Genomic DNA, 22,265 nt, shown 5'->3' on the forward strand with positions numbered 1-22,265 from the left:
TATATATCGCTGAATATATGGTTCCTGTGTTTTATTCTTCTTATAAAACTTGTAATCCACTCTAGAAGATGGAACTTTGTTTAATGAAATAATTTGTTAGATAATTGGTGATATATCACTGTCAGCTGGATTGGCAGCGAAATATGCTATGGCCTATGAGGGTTGAAATCTTAAAAATAATTTAAATTTTGAATGGTTCTATGTCTGCCCTTTTACTTAACCATATAACAATTGTAGTACTACTACTAGTATTCTTTTATTTCTAAAAAGAAGGCTACGTTTTAATAATGGATATATACTAGAGACCATTATTTTAAGAAACATAAAATAGAGTAGTTAATTATTTAGTCCAACCAAATCTCTTTCTCCTAAGCCGCTTGCACCTTTCCTACGTTGGAATTATTAGCCTTTCCGAAAAGAATTTGGACCACAATAGAGTACAACAGGGATCCAAACCCTTATATTATATATTGTGCTGCATGGAGTTGCACACCCTATTCTTGCTTTGAATACAACAGGGATCCAAACCCTTAAATTACTTCATGCTAGTACTAAATTATTGCACAACGTTTTACAATTGCTATGTTTGTGCTAGCTGGTCACCACAAATTGTGACTTGTGAGCGGATGAGAAACCAACTCCAGACACATGTGATCCCAAATACTAGTAGTATATTCAACATGAAGACAGTATTTCGTAAACTTTTTGACTCTTTTATTTTGGAGCATTTTATTAATTGAGGAAAAACTAATCTCCAAAACAAACATTTACATCTACTTAATTAATCTCCTACCCATACAATCGTAACTCGATTTTTAATAAATTAACTCAATGGACTAGAGTGATGGCGCAGTTGAATTTGAACCCACGTCGTACTTCCCGAAATCCAAAGCGTAATAAGCTGTGTAAATTAGACACTAATCCAAAACAAATACTACTATTAAATTTTTTTAAAAAAATCAAAACACGAAATACAATTCAAAATGCCAAAATATAAAATGGGAAATCGTGTTTGACTTGCCTAACCATAATTCCTCCTTTAAAAACTACAGCTCCAGATATAAAGAAAGTCACAGATCAAACGATTCCGACATGCAAATAGAGCCTTATTACGGCGATTTCCGGTGTTACAGCACTTCATCCTCCGCCGTGACTCCATACTACCAGACGCCGCCGCAGAAGCTGAAGAAGGAGAAAAGGTGTTGGAGTTTTAACGATCCAGAGATGCAGAGGATCGTCAGCTATAAGACTTACACTGTTCAACCCAAACTTTTACAAGGAGCTTTCGATGGATTAAAGATCTTCTCTCGCATTAATAATCATTTCTCTCCTTCCCTTTTCTTTTCATGTTTCTTTGTTTTTTGTCAAGCTGTTTTATCATCTTGTGTAATTTGGTTTTATTATTATCATACTTCCAAAGTTTCATTATTGATTTCTTTGGCATGTAGATTCAATCATCAATCATGGGATTATACACAGAATTTCGAGTTGAAGAAAAAGCAATGTAACTCTATCAGTATACTATCCTAACTATAAAACTCAGTTATTTAAAAACAAAAAAGCAATCTTTAGAAACAAAAGCTATGATGCAAGGTGAGGTCAGTGGTGAAGGCTCTCGGCCTGAAGAAGGCCTTCTCGAATCTGTGAGGCGACTTCCTTGACAGCACCGGGTCCATGTGGAACAAACACAGCACTGGATTTGGAGGACGCCCCGATCTCCTTCATCGTGTCAAAGTACTGAGTTATAAGAACCATGTCCATCACGTCCTTTGCTGAAGTCCCGGGCACGTTCTCAGAGAAGGCCAGCACACTGTCTCGTAGCCCATCCACAATTGCCTGGCGCTGTCGGGCAATCCCAAGCCCGGACAAGTATTTGGACTCGGCCTCCCCCTCAGCCTTCTTGATTTGCAGAATCTTCTCTGCTTCAGCCTTCTCATTAGTAGCAACCCTCATCCTAGAAGCTGTTTATTCACACACACACACGAAAAATTTAAATCGAGAGCGCGTTGCCAATACAAAGGCGTTGTCTCATTAGAGTAGCAAACTTGCCTGCATTGATCTCATTCATAGCCTTCTTGACATGACGGTCGGGCTCTATATCAACGATGAGCGTTTGGACAATCTCGAAGCCATAAGCAGACATCGCCTGAAGAATGCACGTTAAGAGTTTGAATAACGGAATGTAGGAACAGAATGGTGTGAACGAGCATCACCTTTTCGAGTTCTTGCTCCACGGATTTGGCTATCTCGTTCTTCTGCTCGAAAACAGAATCCAGTATCAATCTTGGGGCACACTAGCTCTGATGACTACAAAATAAATCGGTTAGCAACACATAATCGACTTAAAAGAAGGTGCGAAAACAGAGTGGTACCATCGAAAACATAGGCTTGGATCTGAGCCTTGGTGTTGGAGAGCTTATAAAAAGCATCAGCTGCGTTTTGTGCCACGGCCCGGTATTGAATGGATGCAACCACAGTAACAAACACATTGTCCTGAAACACAAAATTAAATAAAAGGTTCAACCAAACACAAAAATATGAAACAAGATGATAACACATGCATGATGCTCATACCTTGGTTTTGGTCTCGCATCGAACATCAAGCTGTTGGACGCGCAGGGATAGCTTGCCGGCTAATTTGTAGCCGAGAAACCAAGGCACGCAGTGACACCCTGGCTCGAGGACTTCGCTGTACTTGCCAAACTTCTCTTTCATGCCCACAGTAGACTGTTCTACTTGAACACAACATGACAGTGCTTGACCCATTTTTCCACACCTGACCATATATACATAGATTGTTAATTGCAATATACTACATCAAACATCAAACTTCTATAATCTTTAGACTCCTCTCCTTTTATTAGTTAACAAAGTGGATCATAGAAATTCGAATTCAGACGGTTATAGAATTATTTCAAGTAGAAAAATAACTTGATCTAGGTTCAATAACAAACTGCAAAAGAGGTTCTTGGATTGAACACCATATGAGAGGGAAAAAAACATGTGTACCTTAATTCCTATGCACAAAGTTCTTGAATTTTTTTTGTTAGGGTTTCTGCGCTGATGGTTGCAAATATGAGATCTATGAAAGATTTTCCCGGAAGTTCTAATATGATTTGGATTAATGCTAAAATTGAGGGGTTTTTTTTTTAAATAAATAATTGCAGTATTGTACTATACTTTATAGAGAAAATATTCTCTAGAATATATATATATATATATATATATATATAATATAATATTAAAAGAATATATTTATAATACAATGTATTAAATTAATAGAATATATCTTGACACATATTAATACAATTCTTTGAATATTTAACTAGAGAGTTGCATATTTATCAATTTCTAAAATAATAGGAGTACTACATACAATCAAGATTAAAATATTAAAAAAATGAGTTAGAAATAAGTAATTACAACTAACAGCCTGTCGCATTATTTTATTTTTAAACAAAAGTGCTATAGTATTATTTTTTGAAAACAGAACGTCTTCACTCATTTAAAAGTTTTGCTGTAATGTTAATTTTTAATTTTGATTTAGAAATACCAAATTCACTACTTAATTTTCAATAAACAAAGTATCAACTAATTTCTTAATTTTTATAGTAATAGATTTTATTTTTTTGCAACTTTCGTCTTAAACATAATCTATTAAATATTATTTCACCTTTCTACCCATTAAATTTACAAAATCTTACTAATAAGCTGTATATTAAATTTTAATTTGTTACTACGACATGTTATAGTTAATGCTTTAGAAGTATTCATAATTCAAATATATTTCCTTAATTCAGGCTATCCTTATTTAAGGTATATATACAAAGAATAAATTTTATAAAAAATAAAATACAGTATTATAAAATTATAACTTAAACCCTACTATGCCAATGCCATAATGTCAAAAAAATCATTTCCCATGATATATATTGTCAAGGACTCAGTGTCTCAAGGATGTTCACTCTAAATTAAATCATAATTAATTAGTACTGGTATTTTAAATTTGTAATTATCTTTATTCTAGAAAAGAGTTAATGAAGAAGAGTTTATGTCTAATAAAGTAAACATGCATATAACAAAGTAACACGTTTGAGTACAAGTCATGATAGAACTAGTTAGTATACAGACATCTGCAAGACCTCAGTTCTGCACTAACACTATGGAACTTGCATCAATTTTACAACAGAAACCCTAGAGAGATCAAGTCCAATGACGATGGAAACAAGCTTGCAGCGAACGGAACTGCACTATTCGCACCACGTTAGGTTTCCCACGATCAAATATTTACCGGGAAGGCTTCCAGCAGAGGGCGCTAGGTACGTGATTTTCTTGCTGCGTTGGTCACCGATCAAGATGAGATTATGCAAATTTCAAAGCATAGTTGCACTAAAAGAAGTGGGGTTTTCAGGTCTGTACCTTTCGAAGTTGATATCAGTGACCCAGATGAAGCCAGCAACGTTACTAACAGAGACGAGAAAAAAAAAATCAGAAAGAGAATTTCATTCCTCATTTCCTAATCCTATAGTTGCACTAGATATGAAGCCTATAAAGTGTTTTAGTTTTCTCCCCTTGCATGAGTGCTCATAGAGATGAGTGATAAACTGAATGACGAGCCAAATTTGATGGAAGTCATAAGTAAGCATCAAGATGCTACTAATAAGGAAATTGGTGTACCTGGACATGATTTCGTCTGGTTCTTTAGCAAACGAGACAGCTAATACAAGATGATGCAAGTCTTGGTTGACACTAACAGGAGCCACTCTTAAGCGATCCGAGACTGGTTCTGCACCAACTGGCAGAGCAGAGCGTGGGGCTTGGGGTCCACCACCAATACGATAGATTAACAAATCACTGAAATTGGCTGTGTTAGAATGAGGGGAAAGATCATTCGCAGGGCCATAGAAGTACTCCTGCAGTCAGGGGAAAGGGCAACTCAGTGGAGGAACACAGGAAAAAAAGAAAGAAGCATCACTGGTATGCAGAATTAAATAGCCATGTTATTAGTTTGAAGATGCATACACGTATCCTAGAGCCCCTGGCCTTCTGACGGACTTTTGCATTTCTCGAGACAACACCGCCTGACTTCTGAAGCTTCACCACATCTACATTAGGTTTACTTTTCAAAACATCTCTAAGCATGCTCCAAAGCTTTTCCTGTAGATATGTTCAAATTCCAAAGAAAGCAAGAAGAAGCGATATCACAAGTAAGACTTTGATGTACAAGGCAAGAACCGCCTTCAGACAGCCAAACAAATAACATGTCCAGGAGTCATGCTCGAACCAGCAAAAAAGAGATACCTGACCCAAAACCAATACAACTGAGGCATTGAACGTATCAATTGCATGCAGCAGTAACTGCCAAGAGAATAAAATAATTAGAAAAGATCTGACATAAGCCTTTCCTTAACTCATGAAAGGCATATTTGCCATCTGAAAATTTATTAAATCAAATACCTCATAACCAACACCCTCAATCCACCCCATGGTATTAATCACCATGCCTGCAGCTCTAGATTCAACATTTCCAGTAAACTGCCTCTCCAAAACTTGAGCAAGCTCCTTCACCAATACCTTGTACAACTCTACGTTGGCACTGTTAAGCACCAAATCCAAATGAGTAAGGACTAACAATTGAGAAAACGAACTTCTCAAAAAACGACGAGCGAGTACTAGGAAACTGAGAACCACCAAGCACAGAGGATAGATTCAATAAAAAAAGCCAATTTTATTACCTAGGGGTTACATGGCCATGGAAGTAAACTAGAGGCATATCAAGAGGAATTCCCTCCACTGGATCAATAGGAAGCTCAATCGGAGTTGCAGCTATACATCCAGGAATTGTTATAGATCCTTGGCCTATGTCTAAATCTACAAAGGTAGGTTTCCATCCCTGTTTAGCTGCCCAGCTTAGAAGCATTCTTGACAATGTACTCTTTCCAGAATCAGTAGGTCCCACGACAATAACCCTTGGTCCCTGAAGAAACAAGACCACAAGATCAGTTCATACATGCAATAGAGCAACCTTAACTCATCTAAACAAATGCCATAAGAGCAGAAATTCATGGCATTTAATCACAAAGAACTATGTCTTTAAAGGATCACATTGAGCTGCACCTTGCACAGATTAGAGCACAATGAAGTAGGGGCAATCCCTTTATCTTATCCCCCATGTAACTCATTTACTTAATTCAACTCAACAAGATATTATCCCATTATGTGGAGTCAGCTAACTTGGAGGTTTTTCATATCCTCCATGCAATGGAGTATCGGTAGATCACTCACAGTTTTACCATGGATTGATGCTCTCTCCATGGTTATGAATGTTAAATGAATATGCAAAATACAGGGCAGGTAACACTTTCTCAAAAGCAAAAATGTAAATCATCCCAGAATATATAATAACAACATAAAGAGAAACTAGATGAGTAAAAGAACTCTATTTCCTGTCACACATGATCATGAACATAATGCTACCTGAGAATCATCAGAATCACTGGGTGAACCCTTAGCACGATTTCTTCTAGCATCCAGCACGGCATGCACATTGATATAGCTGATCATGGGCGTCTAATCCACACACAGAGAAACAGTTAAATACAACAGCAGTGATGGAGCTAATGTAAATAAACATGATAAAATAACAATACCTCATCAGCTGTATAATCAGTTTCAGTAATACCATCAATTTCAATTGTAGCTCCATACCAGGTAAAAACCTGATCCGTTGAACATAACTTTCAATCAGAACTCTCACTCAATAACGGAAATAAAAACAGTAATCTGAACATAATCCCTTTCAGCTACCTATCTTAAGGCAATTGGTTTTTCAAATTGGACAAAACACCAATTATTCTCACAAATTATGTTAAAAGTTGAGCATCAAAGTGCAATTGAAGAAGAAACTAGTCAAATTGAACATATAAAGGAAAGAGAGGGTTAAGAATCAATTCTAATTTCTATAATCCAACTCCTTCTCAAACGTGTTTGCGTAATAACGCAAATAAATTATCAAAATCAGAACTACATACAGCAAATTTGTGACCGGGAGGAAACGTGAGGTGAATCTCGGGCGGAATCTCCGTTCCGAATATCTCGGCGGTGCCGGTGAGCAAGCGGAGGCGAAGAGGAAAATTGGGACCGACTTCAACTCTCAACTCGCATTCTTTGTCCAGCTTCACCTGCCTCACTGTTTCCGAGCTACCTGGCGGCGCGGTCTGAGCAACGGCGGGGCCGCCGTAAGCCATTCAAAGCAGTTTCGATGTTTGGGTTAATGATAAAGATAACAAATTAATCAATTACAGTAATTACTTCATGATCTTTGAAAATCTTAAGGCTATATATATTTATATGCAGGGCAGAAGGAGAACCGCCGGCGTAGGGTGGCGGCAGCGACAGTAGGGATGCCTCAATCACTTTCGAAAAGGAAAATGTAATTAAAATAGTTCTCCTACATTATTAATGGAAAATATAATTATTAAAATAAATTATCAAAAAAAAATGACTAATTTACGATACAATTTACCAGGAATACGTTCCAAATATGAATAAATATTTCATCTAAAAAATACTTGTGTTTTATGATTTCAATAAAAATTATAGACGGAACATGTATAATAGAATTGATTTTTTTTTTTTACTAAATGTAAGTACTTTATGAAGTTGTATCGTGCTAGTTTATTTTTTCAATTATATTGTGTTTTAAATGTATCTTCTATGTAATCCAAGTCAGCTAAACTCTATTTTCACTGAAGTTGCTTGTATTCATGGACTTAAGAACCAAATATACGAATGGTGTCAATTCGATAAATATTGGAAATTGAATCAATAAAATAAATAAGAATAAAAAAACTTTGGGGTTTATTTTTTTCGTTCCATAAAAAGAATACACCATTTTGTTAATTTGGTCTGTCATAAAAAAAATCTTTATGAAGTGTGCTCTATTAGGCCATCCACAATGGGGCGGACGACAATGTGGCGTCGCGGACGATGGTTTCTCCATCATCCACGGACGAAGCGCGTCTTCCGCCCCTACGTCCGTCGCATCGTCTACCACTGTGGGAGACGCGGACGATGCAACGCATTTTTTTCGATTTTTTTTTATAATTTTATTTAATTTTCACACACTATATATGCATCTCATTTTTCACTTCATTTTCACTCCTTTCACATTCCATTTCCATTCCTTTCACACTCCATTTTCAACATTTCAAACAAAATGAATCCCGATTACCCAAATCTGGATAGTCCGATGCTCGGTGGTGGTGCACGGTGGCCGGGTACAGAACCCGGTGAATACCGACCCTTCGACACCAACACCCAGTACAATCCCGATTTCAGCACGGACTCGTACAGGCTGTCAGACATGGAGCCTTCTCCAACCCGCACACCCCCCGTCTCGCGCCCGCTCCTCCGCCGCCAAGAAGAAGCGGACCTAGGTAAGAGCCCAGAAGTTGCCGCTTCTGACGGTGAATGAAGAGTTCGCCCCGGGAAGGACGAACTACCAAGCGTAAGAATCCATTGTCTTGACGAGACGTTGGATTGATATTTTAGAGGATCCGGCGTTCGCCAACAACCAGAAGGTTACTGCGTATTGGGAACGCATCGCCGAAAAATATAACGAGGCCAAACCGCCGACCGCCTACAAGCACTAGAGGGAGCAGCTCCGCAAGCACTGGAATCAAATAAAGAAGTAGGTCAATTGGTTCTTGGCGGAGTACGAGAAGTGCGAGAGGGAGCAGGGAAGCGGCGAGAGTTTGTCGGATGTGTGCGGCGAAGCGGTGCAGTCGTACATGTCATTGTATGGCGATTTCAAGCACTACTAGTCCTGGGCGCTCTTGAAGGAGAAACAGAAGTTCGTTGGAGGTGTGCTGCCCCAATCGATGACGGCGAAGAAGAGGGTGAAGCACACCTTCGCCGGTGATTATACGACCAGCGACAGCGGCGCAACTCCAATGGACCTCAACCATCCGGTGTTCGAGGATGAGAGTTTCAGCACACCGATGTCCTTCCGGTGTCCCCCTGTCATCAAGGCTGGCAAGGGCAAGGGCAAGGGCAAGACGACATCCTCTACCGCCCGCTGCCTGACCAGGTCCCGACCCCGAGCGTCCCGACCCCGAGCGTGACCACGGCCCCGACTTCGGCTGCGGCATATGCCTACACGGATTCGGTGGCCTCCTCCGACTATAGGACGTTGTTGGACACGCACAACGCCCTCATGTAAGCGACCAACCCGGCTCAAATCGCGTCCCTCTAGCGGATGATCGATGGCCTCAGCCGCAAGTTGGGATTACTAGACTAGCCTATTTTTATATGTAGTGCCTTTTTTTTTATTTCTAATTTTGTAACTTTTTTTAAAAAATTAAGTAAATATAGGATTTGCTTTTAATTGCGTTGCTTATTTATTTATTTAGCTTGATAACATAAATTACATACAAAAATAGAAGAAAAAACTATAGGGCGGGGCTTAGCTGGCGGTGCATAAGGCGGGGCTTATGGCGAGGTATAGTCCGCCCCCTTATGGGTGCCCTTATCCATTAATAATATTATAACCAAAATTTCTTTTTATCTTTCTTATTTAAAAAATTAAAACTATTACAGTATTGAGATATAAATAAATTGAAATTTGATTTTTTATTGGACAAATTTTGCTAAGAATTTCGTAATCAGATGTTTTAGGGCGGGGCTTAGGAATCTCCAGGTAATAGCCTACAATACTTTCCAGTTTCCAGGAAGCAAGGAAATAGGTGGATATATAAACCAATTCATTATAAAGAAATCAATTTTAGAAGACCAATTCAAATTGAGTTTTTATACTTCTAAGAAAAGCCTCCTCATTCATTCCTACTTTTGAGGTTTATTTTCTTGTTCTAGAGATTCGAATTTGGCTGTTGATTACGATTTTTCTGGGATTGAATCCCTGCACTCTCTTTCTCGAGAGTATAAAGATCCGATTTTGATTGAAACCCTGTCGCGATTTCATGGCGATTGTGTTTGGATTGTGAAGGGCGTCGATCGTTTCTCCGATTCTTGCTGTGAATGTTGATGAATCTTGATTTCAGCTTAGAAGACTGGCTTGTGAACATAGATTTTGTTCTCAGGCCTTTGATTCTGCCTGTTGGGAATAAATCGTTTTACTTCTCTATTCCAAGAGATAGATGGGATAAGGAGTTTTATAAATTAAAGGGTGGATAAAAAAAATTGTTGTTAGTCTTTTCTTCCTGATTTTGGTTGAAAATTGGGCGAAAAGACTGGATCTTTGGTTTTGAATTGTTCAGATTAGGTTTTGAAGATGATGAATTCTTCACAGGGTTCTACCCTTTCATCGAATGTGACTGGATTTACTGGGGCAGCTTCCTCTCATAGAGAGTCCAAGTACATAGATACAGTTCCTGTGTATGTAAAGGAGCTCATTGCTGGTGGTGCAGCTGGTGGAATTGCTAAGACGGCCGTTGCCCCGTTGGAACGAACTAAAATACTCCTGCAGGTGGTGAATTGTTTTTTGATGTTGAATTAGTTGATTGAATGCCTGTTTGTGCTTATTGAATTCTGATCTCATGACTTAGCAAGAGTGGATTTTGATGTGATCTCATGATTTAGCAAGAGTGGATTTTGATGTCATAACCTTGTATTTGCTCTGTTGGTGAGATCGAGTTTCGTGTGAGATGTTTATGCCATTCATAGGGAGATCAAAGGATTGAATGATCATAACATAAAAAGTTGTTGGTGCAACATTGCCTTGTGATGTTATGATCTTATATTTGTGTTGTTGGATTTGGTTAATTGTTCCGGTATTTGGTTGAGATCAAATACCGGTATTCCGGTATTTGATTGCATTAGGTAATTTACCATTATGGGAAGGACCAAAGGGTTGAATGATCATGACTATGTAAAGTTGTTGATGCAACGTTTCCTAATCATGCGAGTTTTAAATGTTGTAATCCCAAATTACTTAGTGAATTGGACTTTTTATTTGGCTGGGAGCAAGTTTCATATGATTGCATAATTTGCATTATAAAGAAATCCAAAATTTCAGAGGATTAAATTGTTAGCACCTACTCCGTACTTGTCAACATCGAGCATGTATGTCAGTTAATCCTAGTACTATACAAGGTTTCTTATATGTAGATAAAAGTATTTGAAATCGTGTTTGAGTAGTGGTTTGGATGCCATGAGTTGCATGCCACCATCTCCTTGACTGACTCCTGCATACATCTCTTATTTTCGAAACCTAAACCAGTAGATATTCCTGTAGCCACTTAAGCTTAACTATTTGATTGTTCTCCACATAGAGTTGAAGAAACCCTATAATTTTCACCTTCACATAAGAAAATGAATTTGTTGCTTGAATTTGACATGTTTCTAATTCTGTTCGTTGATGCTCTTGTAGACTAGAACTCAAGGTTTTCATTCTCTTGGGATTTACCCCTCGTTGAAGAAGCTACTGAAGCATGAAGGCGTGGCAGGATTTTACAAGTAAGTGTCAAACCATTGATTTCGAGTCGTGATCTGTTTAATTGTTTATCATCATCAGAACGTCCATTTGGCTCATTATTATTTGTTCCTTCCTATTTTCTCGTGATACAGAGGAAATGGAGCAAGTGTACTTAGGATTGTACCCTATGCAGCATTACATTTCATGGCCTATGAGCAGTATCGTTCACAAATCTTGGATAACTACTCGGCTTTGGGAACAGGGCCCGTTGTGGATCTCTTAGCTGGCTCAGCCGCTGGTGGGACTGCAGTTTTATGCACTTATCCACTAGATTTGGCTCGCACCAAACTCGCCTACCAGGTAAGCATTTGAATTTCTCTTTTTTTTGAAGTTAAATTGAGAAATTCAAGAGTCAACAAAATTTTATGAGTTTATGTGTCTGAAATAATAACCGGTCAAGTTATAGTACCATGAAATTTGTTCTTTCAATCGAATGTTTAAATGCCAAAAATTGATTGTCTTGATTTAAATACATAAAGGTCTCTGCCTGTGTGATTGAATTTTCATTTGTTATTCCTCTTTTTAAGGTTGTAGACACAAGAGGAGATCTGAAGCACGGGACGAGGCAGTTTCATTCCAATCCTGCTTACACTGGAATTGGAAACGTATTCAAGATGGTCTACACAGAAGGGGGAGTCCGAGGTCTATACCGAGGCATAGGTACCGTACACATTAAATTTGATTAACTATTCCATCTTATATTAGAGCCCAATGCACTTATTTTCTACTACTTGTTTGCTACTAATAATAATCCAAATTTTGCAAAATTTTACAAACATCAAAGAATTTCTTCATGCAGGTCCGACACTTATAGGTATTCTTCCATATGCTGGCCTTAAATTTTATGTTTACGAGGAGCTAAAGAGGCACGTCCCCGAAGAACACCAGAAGTCGATTGCAATGCGGCTATCTTGTGGAGCCATAGCTGGTGTACTTGGACAGACGCTGACATACCCCTTAGATGTTGTCAGGAGGCAGATGCAGGTATTGCACCATCGCTTCTCTTGTTTATTTTCATCCATAGATAAAAATAATATCGACCACATTTACTAATCCCGAGTTGTTCTAGGTCGAGCATCTGCAACCTTCATCACAAGGTGGTCACGTGTATAAGAGCACGTGGGAGGGGCTCGCTTCCATTGTCCGTAATCACGGTTGGAGGCAGTTGTTCGCTGGCCTAAGCATCAATTACATCAAGGTAACATATGAACATAAGACACAAATCTTAAGATCTCACTTTTCTGATCATTTATGGTTGCTATGTTATTGAACACGAGCTTCAAGTCTCGTAACTTTATCGAGACGAGCTAGTTTTCTGCTCTCTAGCTAAAAAACTGCTGCTTGATCCTTTCCTGCAGGTTGTACCATCTGTTGCAATTGGTTTCACAGTTTATGACTCGATGAAGACTCGGTTGCAGATTCCTCCTCGTCAGAAATCGAGCACGTCTGCATCAGCATGATCTTGCTGCTCTACTACCTAATTTACTAGAACAGAGATCGACTTTGAAATAGAAGAGATGAAACTCTTTTGACAAATAGTTCTATGTATGTAGATGAAAATTTTCCATAAAATCCAATTTTCTATTCCAGAATACAAAATTTACTTTTGTATCGCCACAAATGGCCAAGAATTACAAGGCTTCTACACATTATACCCAACCTTCTAAAACATCACTACATTCCTTCCCTATAATCCAGCCAAATTCATAAATTTCTTGATCTCATCATACAAAACCAAAACAGCCGCAGCGCCTGTGCTCCTAAAAATATTCGACATTGCGCCGCGGTAAAACGAGGCGAAACCTTCGACCTTGTATATCGTCCTCCAGCAGTCGAACGTTGACCTGTACATCGGCCTCTCCGTGCCGGACTGCATCATCATCCGCCTCCTGACTGTGTCGAGTGGGTAAGACAGCATCCCGGCCACTGTCGTCACGGCCTGGGCAGCAGCCCAGCGCTTCCATAGCGCGACGCCTGAGCCAGACTTCTCAGCCATCTTCTCTTTAACGGTGTCGAACCCGCCAAAGTAGAGGCCCCGATGGACAACCATGCCCTGTAGAGAGGCCGGGAGGCCCTTGTAGACGCCCCGGACTCCGTCTTTTCTATATACAGTGCTTAGGAAATTCCCGATGCCTCTGAACTGGCGCGTCTCCATTCTCCCAAGATCGGCGGCTAGACGGGTGTGGGCTATGTCGAGGGGATAGATGATGATCAGCGTCGTGCAGCCCGCTGCAGATCCAGCAAGGAAGTTGGCAGACGGGCCGGAAAGAAGACTGCCTTCGCCTGAGTTCCCTCGCAGAATGTTCCTATAAAGATCCTAACAAAACATACACAAAAATCAAGTCAGCAACTAAATGTTTAGACATGATACGGGATAACGCTTTCATTTGCCACACTCAATAGTGTCAGAGCCATATTGGTATAAAATAACAAGATTTTATCAACGTTTTTCAGATCCCTTTGCTGCAATCCAACAAACAATGAGAAGCAAGTCTGTGATGGTTTACAATTAAGCTGTTCAGATATGACCCAAAAGTCATAGTAGTATTTTCCAACTCCGTGGCGTGCGAAAGCATTTTAGTTGGTTTTTACGGGACTTGGGCCGAAACACGTGAAGCAAGTACTCTTAAGTCTTAACTAAGAAGTAGGTATGCTTATTTTCTGATTTGCTGTTGGCCTCAAATAATCCGCTTCAAACCGAATTCAATTTCGACAACCAAAAGTTGTACAACAACTTCTGGCAATACTAAATCTACTGATTCATGGACTGATACAACCTGTCCCGCCTAAAAACTATGGAAAGTTTGGGACCTGAAATCACATGGCCCTACGCGACTAGAAATGTTACAACAAATGAACAGAGTCTTGATGAGCTCAGTAATCATACTACAAGAAACACTTAACTCCATAAGGCCATGCTAAAAGTTCAAAACAATGAACCATCTGTTCACCTTTCCACAGACACGTGTAAGATTAGGCCGGAAAATTGCTCTCCCTCGCCCCACCACTAAACCCCATCCCAAGCACTGATCTTTTACACACAATGCTCAGATTTGGAACTAGAGAAAATAAAGAAGAAAAATGAAATTAATTCGTTTCCAGTGAAAAAAACACTTGGCTCGCCTTACTATAAATACATTGAATAGCTCGTCAAGAAGACCTAAATATCACTGCATTGCCAGTCATTTCAGAAAGTATATCTTCAAGCCTGTCATCCATATAATATTAAGCTTATAAAATTTGCTCATAGAAATCACCAATAACCAATTACCTAATGAACTATGTGATCCTAAGTTCTAACCAGTTTGTTAGTTTCTTAACCTTAACAAAGAACCTCAAAGAAATACATCATACAAATCACCTCATATTTATCACATGATTCACATTGTAAGAAAGACAGGCTACATTGCAAACGAGCTCAAATTTCATTTGATGACCGAGCCCCAAACCCATCCCGCCCGTTGTCACTTCTCACAGCTACCATTTCCCACAAATAACACCAACCAAACAGCTAAACTCTGTCGAGCACAAAATCATCACTAATCACCAACCAAAAAACCTATTCAACACATGTCAAACAGTAAACTGACATGAGCAATCCACAACCATGATCTCAACACCAGAACCACAGTATCCCCTTCATCAATACCTAATCCACATCCTTGGTTCCACACAAACACAAACCAAACAAAATAGTAGTACTAAGTAAGTAGTTAAAAATTGTATGAATTTGTCTAACCTTGAGAGAGAAATTGAGGGCAACAGAGGGGTAATATCTGATGACGCTGCTGCCATTCCCTCTCCACAAAGACAAAACCCCTTCCTCTTTCACCGTACGGCCAATGCAATCAATCATCCCTCTAAACCTACGGTGGGTGCCGCCGCCCAATATCGCCGCATTACTCTCCTGCGTCTGCAGCAGCAGCTTCGCCCTCTCTATTGGGGCCACAATCGTGTGCACGACGCCCCCCATCAGCGCCGCCGCCGTCAGATCCCTGTGGAAACTGCTCAGACTCGTGGACGGTCTAAATTCTCTCCTATCACCGCCGCCCTTCAGCTTCTCCTCCTCCGCCGCCATTACTCCCTCGACGAAGAAAAGATTCAATTTTTCCCACCTTTTCTCCGTGTTTCTTGATTGGATTGCTTCCGGGAATCAAATTTCTACGCCTGAGCTCTCGAATTCGTGTTTTATTAAACGATTTTCTCCCACAATTTAATGATTTATGATGGCTATTTGTGTTCTATTTACTCCATGTAGTGTGTTGAGAAAGACAAACGAATCAAATTCCAATTGCTAAGAGATTCATATTCTATTGTGTAGCCGTAAATATTTGAATTCTTATTGAAGGAATACCTAAACAGCTTGAGACACCATTCATGGTAGTAATGAATAAACAATAATTCAATGGACAAATATGGTTCTGCAAAAAAAGGATGGTTCGGGCTATAAATGAGGCCCGATAAAATTAATTAGCCCGATGGACTGGTGTTCAACCTGCCAACAAGTAGTGATTCATTGATCAAAGGGCCCAAATTTGAGGTCTAACTATCACCATCAACTCCAGAAGACTGATTTAAATTATTTATACGGAATGAATATACATGCAGTGTGATTTATATCAAATTTTAAGTAAATAAACAATTCATAATATAATTAAATAAATATTGACATTTCACTGTAGATTTGATCAATTGAAATACAAATTCTAAAAAATTTCATAAATAAACGTTAATTATTCTTGCAGAATATACAAAAATGAAATAACTTTTATTTTTTTGTGAGTGAATGAATTTAAATATATGTTTATGGTTATATACTACTAGGAAAGAGGATCTTACTCACTGTTTATTATACTACTCATTAAAGAGGTATTCCTAATATCTGGGATACTAAAATTGTCTTTTCTTAAAAATCTCATACTTTTGTGAGGCGTAAAATCAAGATAAGCCAATTGTGAAAGAGGTTTTTCCATGCAATATTTCTCTCCTCGAAACAATATTATTGAGGCTTTCACTCATAGTAAAAATAAATTTTTTTCCAATTTAAAATTCTTCTCCAGACAAAAAGGAAATCTTTTTTAACCATAAAATCTCAATCCTCTCCAACTCATTTCCTTCCATACAATATCAATCAAGCTGCACGTTTTTATACTCCTAAAAAATTAAAGTGTACAGAAAAGATTCGTTATTTTTACCAGAAAGCATTGGTGCCACGTCACCCTTCACCAACCAGAATAATAGAATATTCATTACCAAACAATAAAATAATATGAATATATATATATTCCACCAACCCATTTCCATTTCCCACCACCACCAACAATAAAACCAACAAAAGCAAAAAATGAAATCATTTCAGTGAGAGAAGAAGTAGAAGCTCAGGCGAAAGCAAAACCTCTCCGTTTTGCTTCAATTCAATCATGGAACGCGCGAGGAAGCTAGCAAACAGAGCCATCCTCCGCCGCCTCCTCTCCGAATCGAAGCAGCAGCCATTTCACAAATCCTCACGCTACGTATCCTCCATCGCCGCCGCCGCCAATGCCTCCTCCGTCAACCGCCGCTTCTACTCTCGAAACCTCCCCCAATTCGTCGCCACGCGCTCCATCTCCGTCGACGCTCTCAAAGCCAGCGACACCTTCCCCCGCCGCCACAACTCCGCGACGCCGGAGGACCAATCCAAAATGGCGGAATTCGTCGGATTCGAAACCCTAGATTCACTAATTGACGCAACCGTCCCCAAATCCATCCGCGCACGTGACATGAAGTTCTCGATCTTCGATGAGGGGTTGACGGAGGCTCAGATGATTGAGCACATGAAGGATTTAGCCTCCAAAAACAAAGTTTTCAAATCCTTCATTGGAATGGGGTACTACAACACGTTTGTGCCTCCTGTGATTTTGAGAAACATCATGGAGAATCCAGCTTGGTACACTCAATACACCCCTTACCAAGCTGAGATTTCACAGGGGAGGCTCGAGTCCTTGCTGAATTACCAAACCATGATCACTGACCTCACTGCCTTGCCTATGTCCAACGCTTCCCTCCTCGACGAAGGGACTGCGGCTGCAGAGGCGATGGCGATGTGCAACAACATCTCGAAGGGGAAGAAGAAGACCTTTGTCATTGCTAGCAATTGCCATCCACAGACAATCGATGTTTGCAAGACTAGGGCTGATGGATTCGATCTCAAGGTGGTTGTTTCCGATGTGAAGGACATTGATTACAGCTCCGGTGATGTCTGTGGAGTGCTGGTGCAGTATCCGGGGACGGAGGGTGAGGTTTTGGACTACGGGGAGTTCATCAAGAAAGCACACGCGAGTGGTGTGAAGGTTGTGATGGCCTCTGATTTGCTGGCCTTGACAATGCTGAAGCCGCCGGGTGAGTTGGGGGCCGATATTGTGGTGGGGTCGGCACAGAGGTTTGGGGTTCCGATGGGGTATGGAGGGCCCCACGCTGCATTCTTGGCTACCTCGCAGGAGTACAAGAGGATGATGCCCGGGAGGATTATTGGTGTCAGTGTTGATTCGTCGGGGAAGCCTGCTCTTCGGATGGCTATGCAGACTAGGGAGCAGCATATCCGCCGCGACAAGGCCACTAGCAACATCTGCACTGCTCAAGTGAGTGTGTTTTTTGGTGAACTGAATCTCAATTGTTTGTGCTTGGAATCTGTTCTGTGAAATCATGTTGCAAGCTTGCAGTAGATAGTTGAGAGGGAGTCTTAGCATGCGTATTTGTCTTGAATCATTTACTAATTAAATATGGCAATACGTATACGAAAATATTTTTGTTTTGGGTTTTTTATGATGAAAATATGGTTCTTTTACATTATAGCCTAGCTGGCTAACATGGCTGTCATGTATTGAGCGCGATCTTAGTATTTTGTGTCTTGAATCAAATATGAAAGGTGGTAATGTGCATGTGGAAACTATGCTTGAGTTTTTTATGAAAACAATATGGTTCTGTTACGTTATAGGCTTTGCTGGCAAACATGGCTGCTATGTATGCTGTCTATCATGGACCGGAAGGCCTTAAGAGTATCGCTCAACGGGTACATGGTTTGGCTGGAACATTTTCCGCTGGGTTGAAAAAGCTTGGGACTGTAGAAGTTCAAAGCCTTCCATTCTTTGATACAGTGAAGGTCACATGCAGAGATGCAAAGGCGATTGCTGATGCTGCTTACAAGCATGAAATAAATTTGAGGGTTGTCGACAAAAACACTGTAAGCGTTGCCTATCTAAATTTTTTCCGTAAATTGTGACAGCTTGTGAGTAACTATATACCTTTTGTCTCTCAGATAACTGTTGCTTTTGATGAGACAGCTACATTGGAAGATGTGGACAAATTGTTTGCTGTCTTTGCATCTGGCAAGCCTGTAAGTAAGGGTGTATATACTTTGAGACATGTTTCCAGCCTCTCGTTTTTTATCATAAGTTGAGAATTTGTGTTTTTCAGGTGCCATTCACTGCTGCATCTATTGCATCAGAAGTTGAGAACTTGATCCCTTCGGGACTCGTGAGACAGAGCCCGTTTCTAACAAACCCGATATTCAACTCGTATGGACATTTCCTTGAAATATCTTGCAGTTTAAGCTCATCTTTGTAAGATTAGATGTGACTATTTCTGTACTGGTTGGTGTAGATACCACACGGAGCATGAGATTCTTAGATACATATACAAACTTCAGTCAAAGGATCTGTCATTGTGCCACAGCATGATTCCCTTGGGATCTTGCACGATGAAACTGAATGCAACTACAGAAATGATGCCGGTGACGTGGCCTGCCTTCACGGACATTCACCCTTTTGCCCCCACAGAACAGGCTGCTGGTTACCAGGTATTTGAAATTCACATGTTCATTTTCAGGAGGTTCAAAGGATTCTTCTAAATGATCATTTTATTTTGCAGGAAATGTTCAAGAATTTGGGTGACCTATTGTGTACGATCACTGGCTTTGATTCTTTCTCTCTACAACCCAATGCCGGTGCAGCTGGAGAATACGCTGGGCTGATGGTTATTCGAGCATATCACAGGGTAATAATATACAATATTTTATTTGTAATTATAGTGTAGAAGATTGACTAATGTTATTCTTATTTAAATTTGTTACATTTGCAAAATGAAAGCTGAAAATTTCTTGGCTCTGAGTTGTGATTAATACAATCCACCATAGTAACTGTTGATTTCTGTGAACTTCTAATGTAGTCTAGAGGAGATCACCACCGTGATGTGTGCATCATTCCAGTCTCAGCACATGGAACGAACCCTGCAAGCGCGGCTATGTGTGGGATGAAAATTGTGGCTGTTGGAACTGATTCCAAGGGTAACATCAACATCGAAGAGTTACGGAAGGCTGCTGAAAAGAACAAGAACAACTTAGCTGCTCTTATGGTATGGATTGCCTTGTGACTCTATTTTGAATCTACAATTCATTGAATTTGTCCTAGTTTTGATAAACTCTGCTGGATGCCAGGTCACATATCCTTCCACTCACGGAGTTTACGAGGAAGGCATTGACGAGATCTGCAAAATAATCCACGACAATGGTGGACAAGTTTACATGGATGGAGCCAACATGAATGCTCAGGTATGGCTATATTGATAACACGTAGGTTGCACATTACTCGTTCGTTGCTTCTGATGATCAATCTTTTGTGCCTACAGGTTGGTTTGACTAGCCCGGGTTTCATCGGTGCCGATGTTTGCCATCTCAATCTCCACAAAACATTCTGTATACCCCACGGTGGAGGCGGACCTGGTATGGGGCCTATTGGGGTGAAGAAACACCTTGCACCATTCCTACCTTCGCATCCAGTGGTATGTGGAAATGCTTTTGCAGTAATCCATGTGTACATGTGTGTGTTTAAATGCAATGGTGGCTGATTCTGTACGGGTATCTTTATTGTGTCACAGATAGCCACCGGAGGCATACCAGAACCTGAGCAATCTCAACCACTCGGTACTATCTCTGCTGCGCCTTGGGGCTCCGCTCTCATTTTACCTATATCCTACACCTACATTGCCATGATGGGATCAAAGGGATTAACTGACGCATCAAAGATTGCCATCTTAAATGCGAACTACATGGCCAAGCGTTTGGAGGTCCTGCCTCTTTCGTTCTTGCATCACGCGTTATCTAAATCACAAAGTCGTTTCTGCAGAAATTTATGCCATTACTCTCCGTTTAACATGTTTTGCTTCTTGATTGAGCAGAAGGATTTCCCCGTTCTCTTCCGCGGAGTCAATGGAACATGCGCTCATGAGTTCATCATCGATTTGAGAGGCTTTAAGGTTCGTTTCTTGAACACTAATTGCATTCATACTCTGTGCCGTTTATCACTCCTTACACTGCAAGTGGCCATTGCTGCAGAACACTGCTGGGATCGAGCCCGAGGATGTTGCCAAACGTCTGATGGACTATGGATTCCACGCACCCACAATGTCGTGGCCTGTTCCTGGCACGCTCATGATTGAGCCGACTGAAAGTGAAAGCAAGGTAACACTAAGCAAGCTCACCACAGCAACATAGACTTCTGTTCCCTTCCAACAAACGAGAATCTGAACCTAACCCCACTTCCCCTTCTTTTTTGCAGGCTGAACTAGACAGGTTCTGCGACGCTCTCATCTCTATCAGGGAAGAGATCTCGATGATCGAGAAAGGCAAAGCCGATATCAATAACAATGTGCTCAAGGTATTCCAGCCACGGCTTCTTAGTTTACAGAGTTTCCATGTTTTTTTGTTGTTTTCTTTCTTTCAACACAACTGAGCACAATGATCTGATTTCAGAGTGCGCCTCACCCGCCCTCGTTGCTCATGGCTGATGTCTGGACTAAGCCGTACTCGCGAGAATATGCAGCCTTCCCTGCTGCATGGCTCAAGAATGCCAAGTTTTGGCCAACCACAGGTGCGTAAATTTGTGATGTTTGAGTCGATTGATATAGTGCGAGTACAAACGAACACTGACACCAAAAAACTGCACCAATGAAAGGCTTCTGTTCGGTTCAGTCGACCGAATGCCACCCCTTTAGTCACAACAAGTCAACAACCACATTTTCCTACCATAGTTTTACACCCCCCCCCCCCCATTTCTTTACTTTGGTTTTGCTTTACTAAATTTGGAAGATTCTGCTTATCTCAGGGCGCGTCGACAACGTCTATGGAGATCGGAACCTCATCTGCACCCTCCTCCCGGTCTCACAGATGGCGGAGGAGGCAGCAGCTGCGTCTGCTTAAGGCTGCATGGTTCCTTTTAGAAGAATGCAACACCACAAGCGTCTCCGCTTTATGTTATTGTACATAAACGATATTTATGTTCAAGTTGTACCTCTGTTTTTATACATGTCTGTTTTAATCAGTAATGGGCATTGTTGCTTATCATTGCAACTCTGTCTCATGGTGTAATCACACTTCTCTTAATTCTGCAGTTTCATATACTTGAAATAAGTTCCTTCGTGTAGGAAAATTTAAGAATTTTGTTAGTGTGGCTTAAATGTTTGATAAGTACAAAGTTAGCAATAAATTTCAAAATTTAAAGCCAACGAATTATATACATTGTGTCATTCTGGAAATTAAGCGTTACATTAAAAGTATAATAACCAAAAACATAAAAAGAAAAGTTTGCTTTGATTTAATCAGATTTTATAGGTTTCTTGATTCACCCATAGCGATATGTTAATCCCACTTCTTTTAAATCCGGTCTTGAATTCTGACTTTGTTTGAACCACCATTGTCGTTTTAAAATACTAAAAAATTTTGCCACATAAAATGTGAAAT

The 22,265-nt window shown here is 40.1% G+C and overlaps 4 protein-coding genes and 1 pseudogene across 4 annotated transcripts; 2 read left to right on the forward strand and 3 right to left on the reverse strand.

Moving 5' to 3' along the window:
• Window positions 1-1,488: 1,488 nt before the first annotated feature.
• On the reverse strand, window positions 1,489-3,127 carry LOC125195671 (annotated as a pseudogene).
• A 929-nt stretch (window positions 3,128-4,056) lies between these two features.
• On the reverse strand, window positions 4,057-7,428 carry LOC125195668 (protein CLP1 homolog). The gene is made up of 10 exons (XM_048093815.1): window positions 7,032-7,428; window positions 6,651-6,719; window positions 6,478-6,570; window positions 5,736-5,977; window positions 5,458-5,596; window positions 5,302-5,358; window positions 5,023-5,157; window positions 4,678-4,913; window positions 4,420-4,464; window positions 4,057-4,335 (listed from the first exon to the last, which is right to left on the reverse strand). Exons 1-10 carry the CDS (start codon window positions 7,245-7,247, stop codon window positions 4,251-4,253), a joined length of 1,317 nt encoding a protein of 438 aa, XP_047949772.1. The 5' UTR covers window positions 7,248-7,428; the 3' UTR covers window positions 4,057-4,250.
• A 2,344-nt stretch (window positions 7,429-9,772) lies between these two features.
• LOC125195669 (mitochondrial carrier protein CoAc1-like) lies at window positions 9,773-13,066 on the forward strand. Its single transcript, XM_048093816.1, has 7 exons — window positions 9,773-10,486; window positions 11,390-11,475; window positions 11,587-11,794; window positions 12,022-12,154; window positions 12,294-12,478; window positions 12,564-12,692; window positions 12,853-13,066. The coding sequence occupies exons 1-7, from the start codon at window positions 10,292-10,294 to the stop codon at window positions 12,952-12,954; spliced, it is 1,038 nt and encodes a 345-aa protein (XP_047949773.1). The 5' UTR covers window positions 9,773-10,291; the 3' UTR covers window positions 12,955-13,066.
• A 10-nt stretch (window positions 13,067-13,076) lies between these two features.
• Window positions 13,077-15,858, reverse strand: LOC125195670 (probable ADP,ATP carrier protein At5g56450). Its single transcript, XM_048093817.1, has 2 exons — window positions 15,234-15,858; window positions 13,077-13,811 (listed from the first exon to the last, which is right to left on the reverse strand). Exons 1-2 carry the CDS (start codon window positions 15,570-15,572, stop codon window positions 13,182-13,184), a joined length of 969 nt encoding a protein of 322 aa, XP_047949774.1. The 5' UTR covers window positions 15,573-15,858; the 3' UTR covers window positions 13,077-13,181.
• Window positions 15,859-16,814: 956 nt separating this feature from the next.
• LOC125195658 (glycine dehydrogenase (decarboxylating), mitochondrial-like) lies at window positions 16,815-21,962 on the forward strand. Its single transcript, XM_048093802.1, has 15 exons — window positions 16,815-18,111; window positions 18,468-18,713; window positions 18,789-18,866; window positions 18,947-19,047; window positions 19,133-19,328; window positions 19,400-19,525; window positions 19,697-19,882; window positions 19,965-20,078; window positions 20,156-20,308; window positions 20,405-20,593; window positions 20,705-20,782; window positions 20,862-20,987; window positions 21,085-21,183; window positions 21,279-21,396; window positions 21,631-21,962. The coding sequence occupies exons 1-15, from the start codon at window positions 16,915-16,917 to the stop codon at window positions 21,723-21,725; spliced, it is 3,102 nt and encodes a 1,033-aa protein (XP_047949759.1). The 5' UTR covers window positions 16,815-16,914; the 3' UTR covers window positions 21,726-21,962.
• The last annotated feature ends 303 nt before the right edge of the window (window positions 21,963-22,265 follow it).

This window comes from Salvia hispanica, chromosome 6, assembly GCF_023119035.1.
Source record: "Salvia hispanica cultivar TCC Black 2014 chromosome 6, UniMelb_Shisp_WGS_1.0, whole genome shotgun sequence".
In the NCBI taxonomy this organism is placed as follows: domain Eukaryota; kingdom Viridiplantae; phylum Streptophyta; class Magnoliopsida; order Lamiales; family Lamiaceae; genus Salvia; species Salvia hispanica.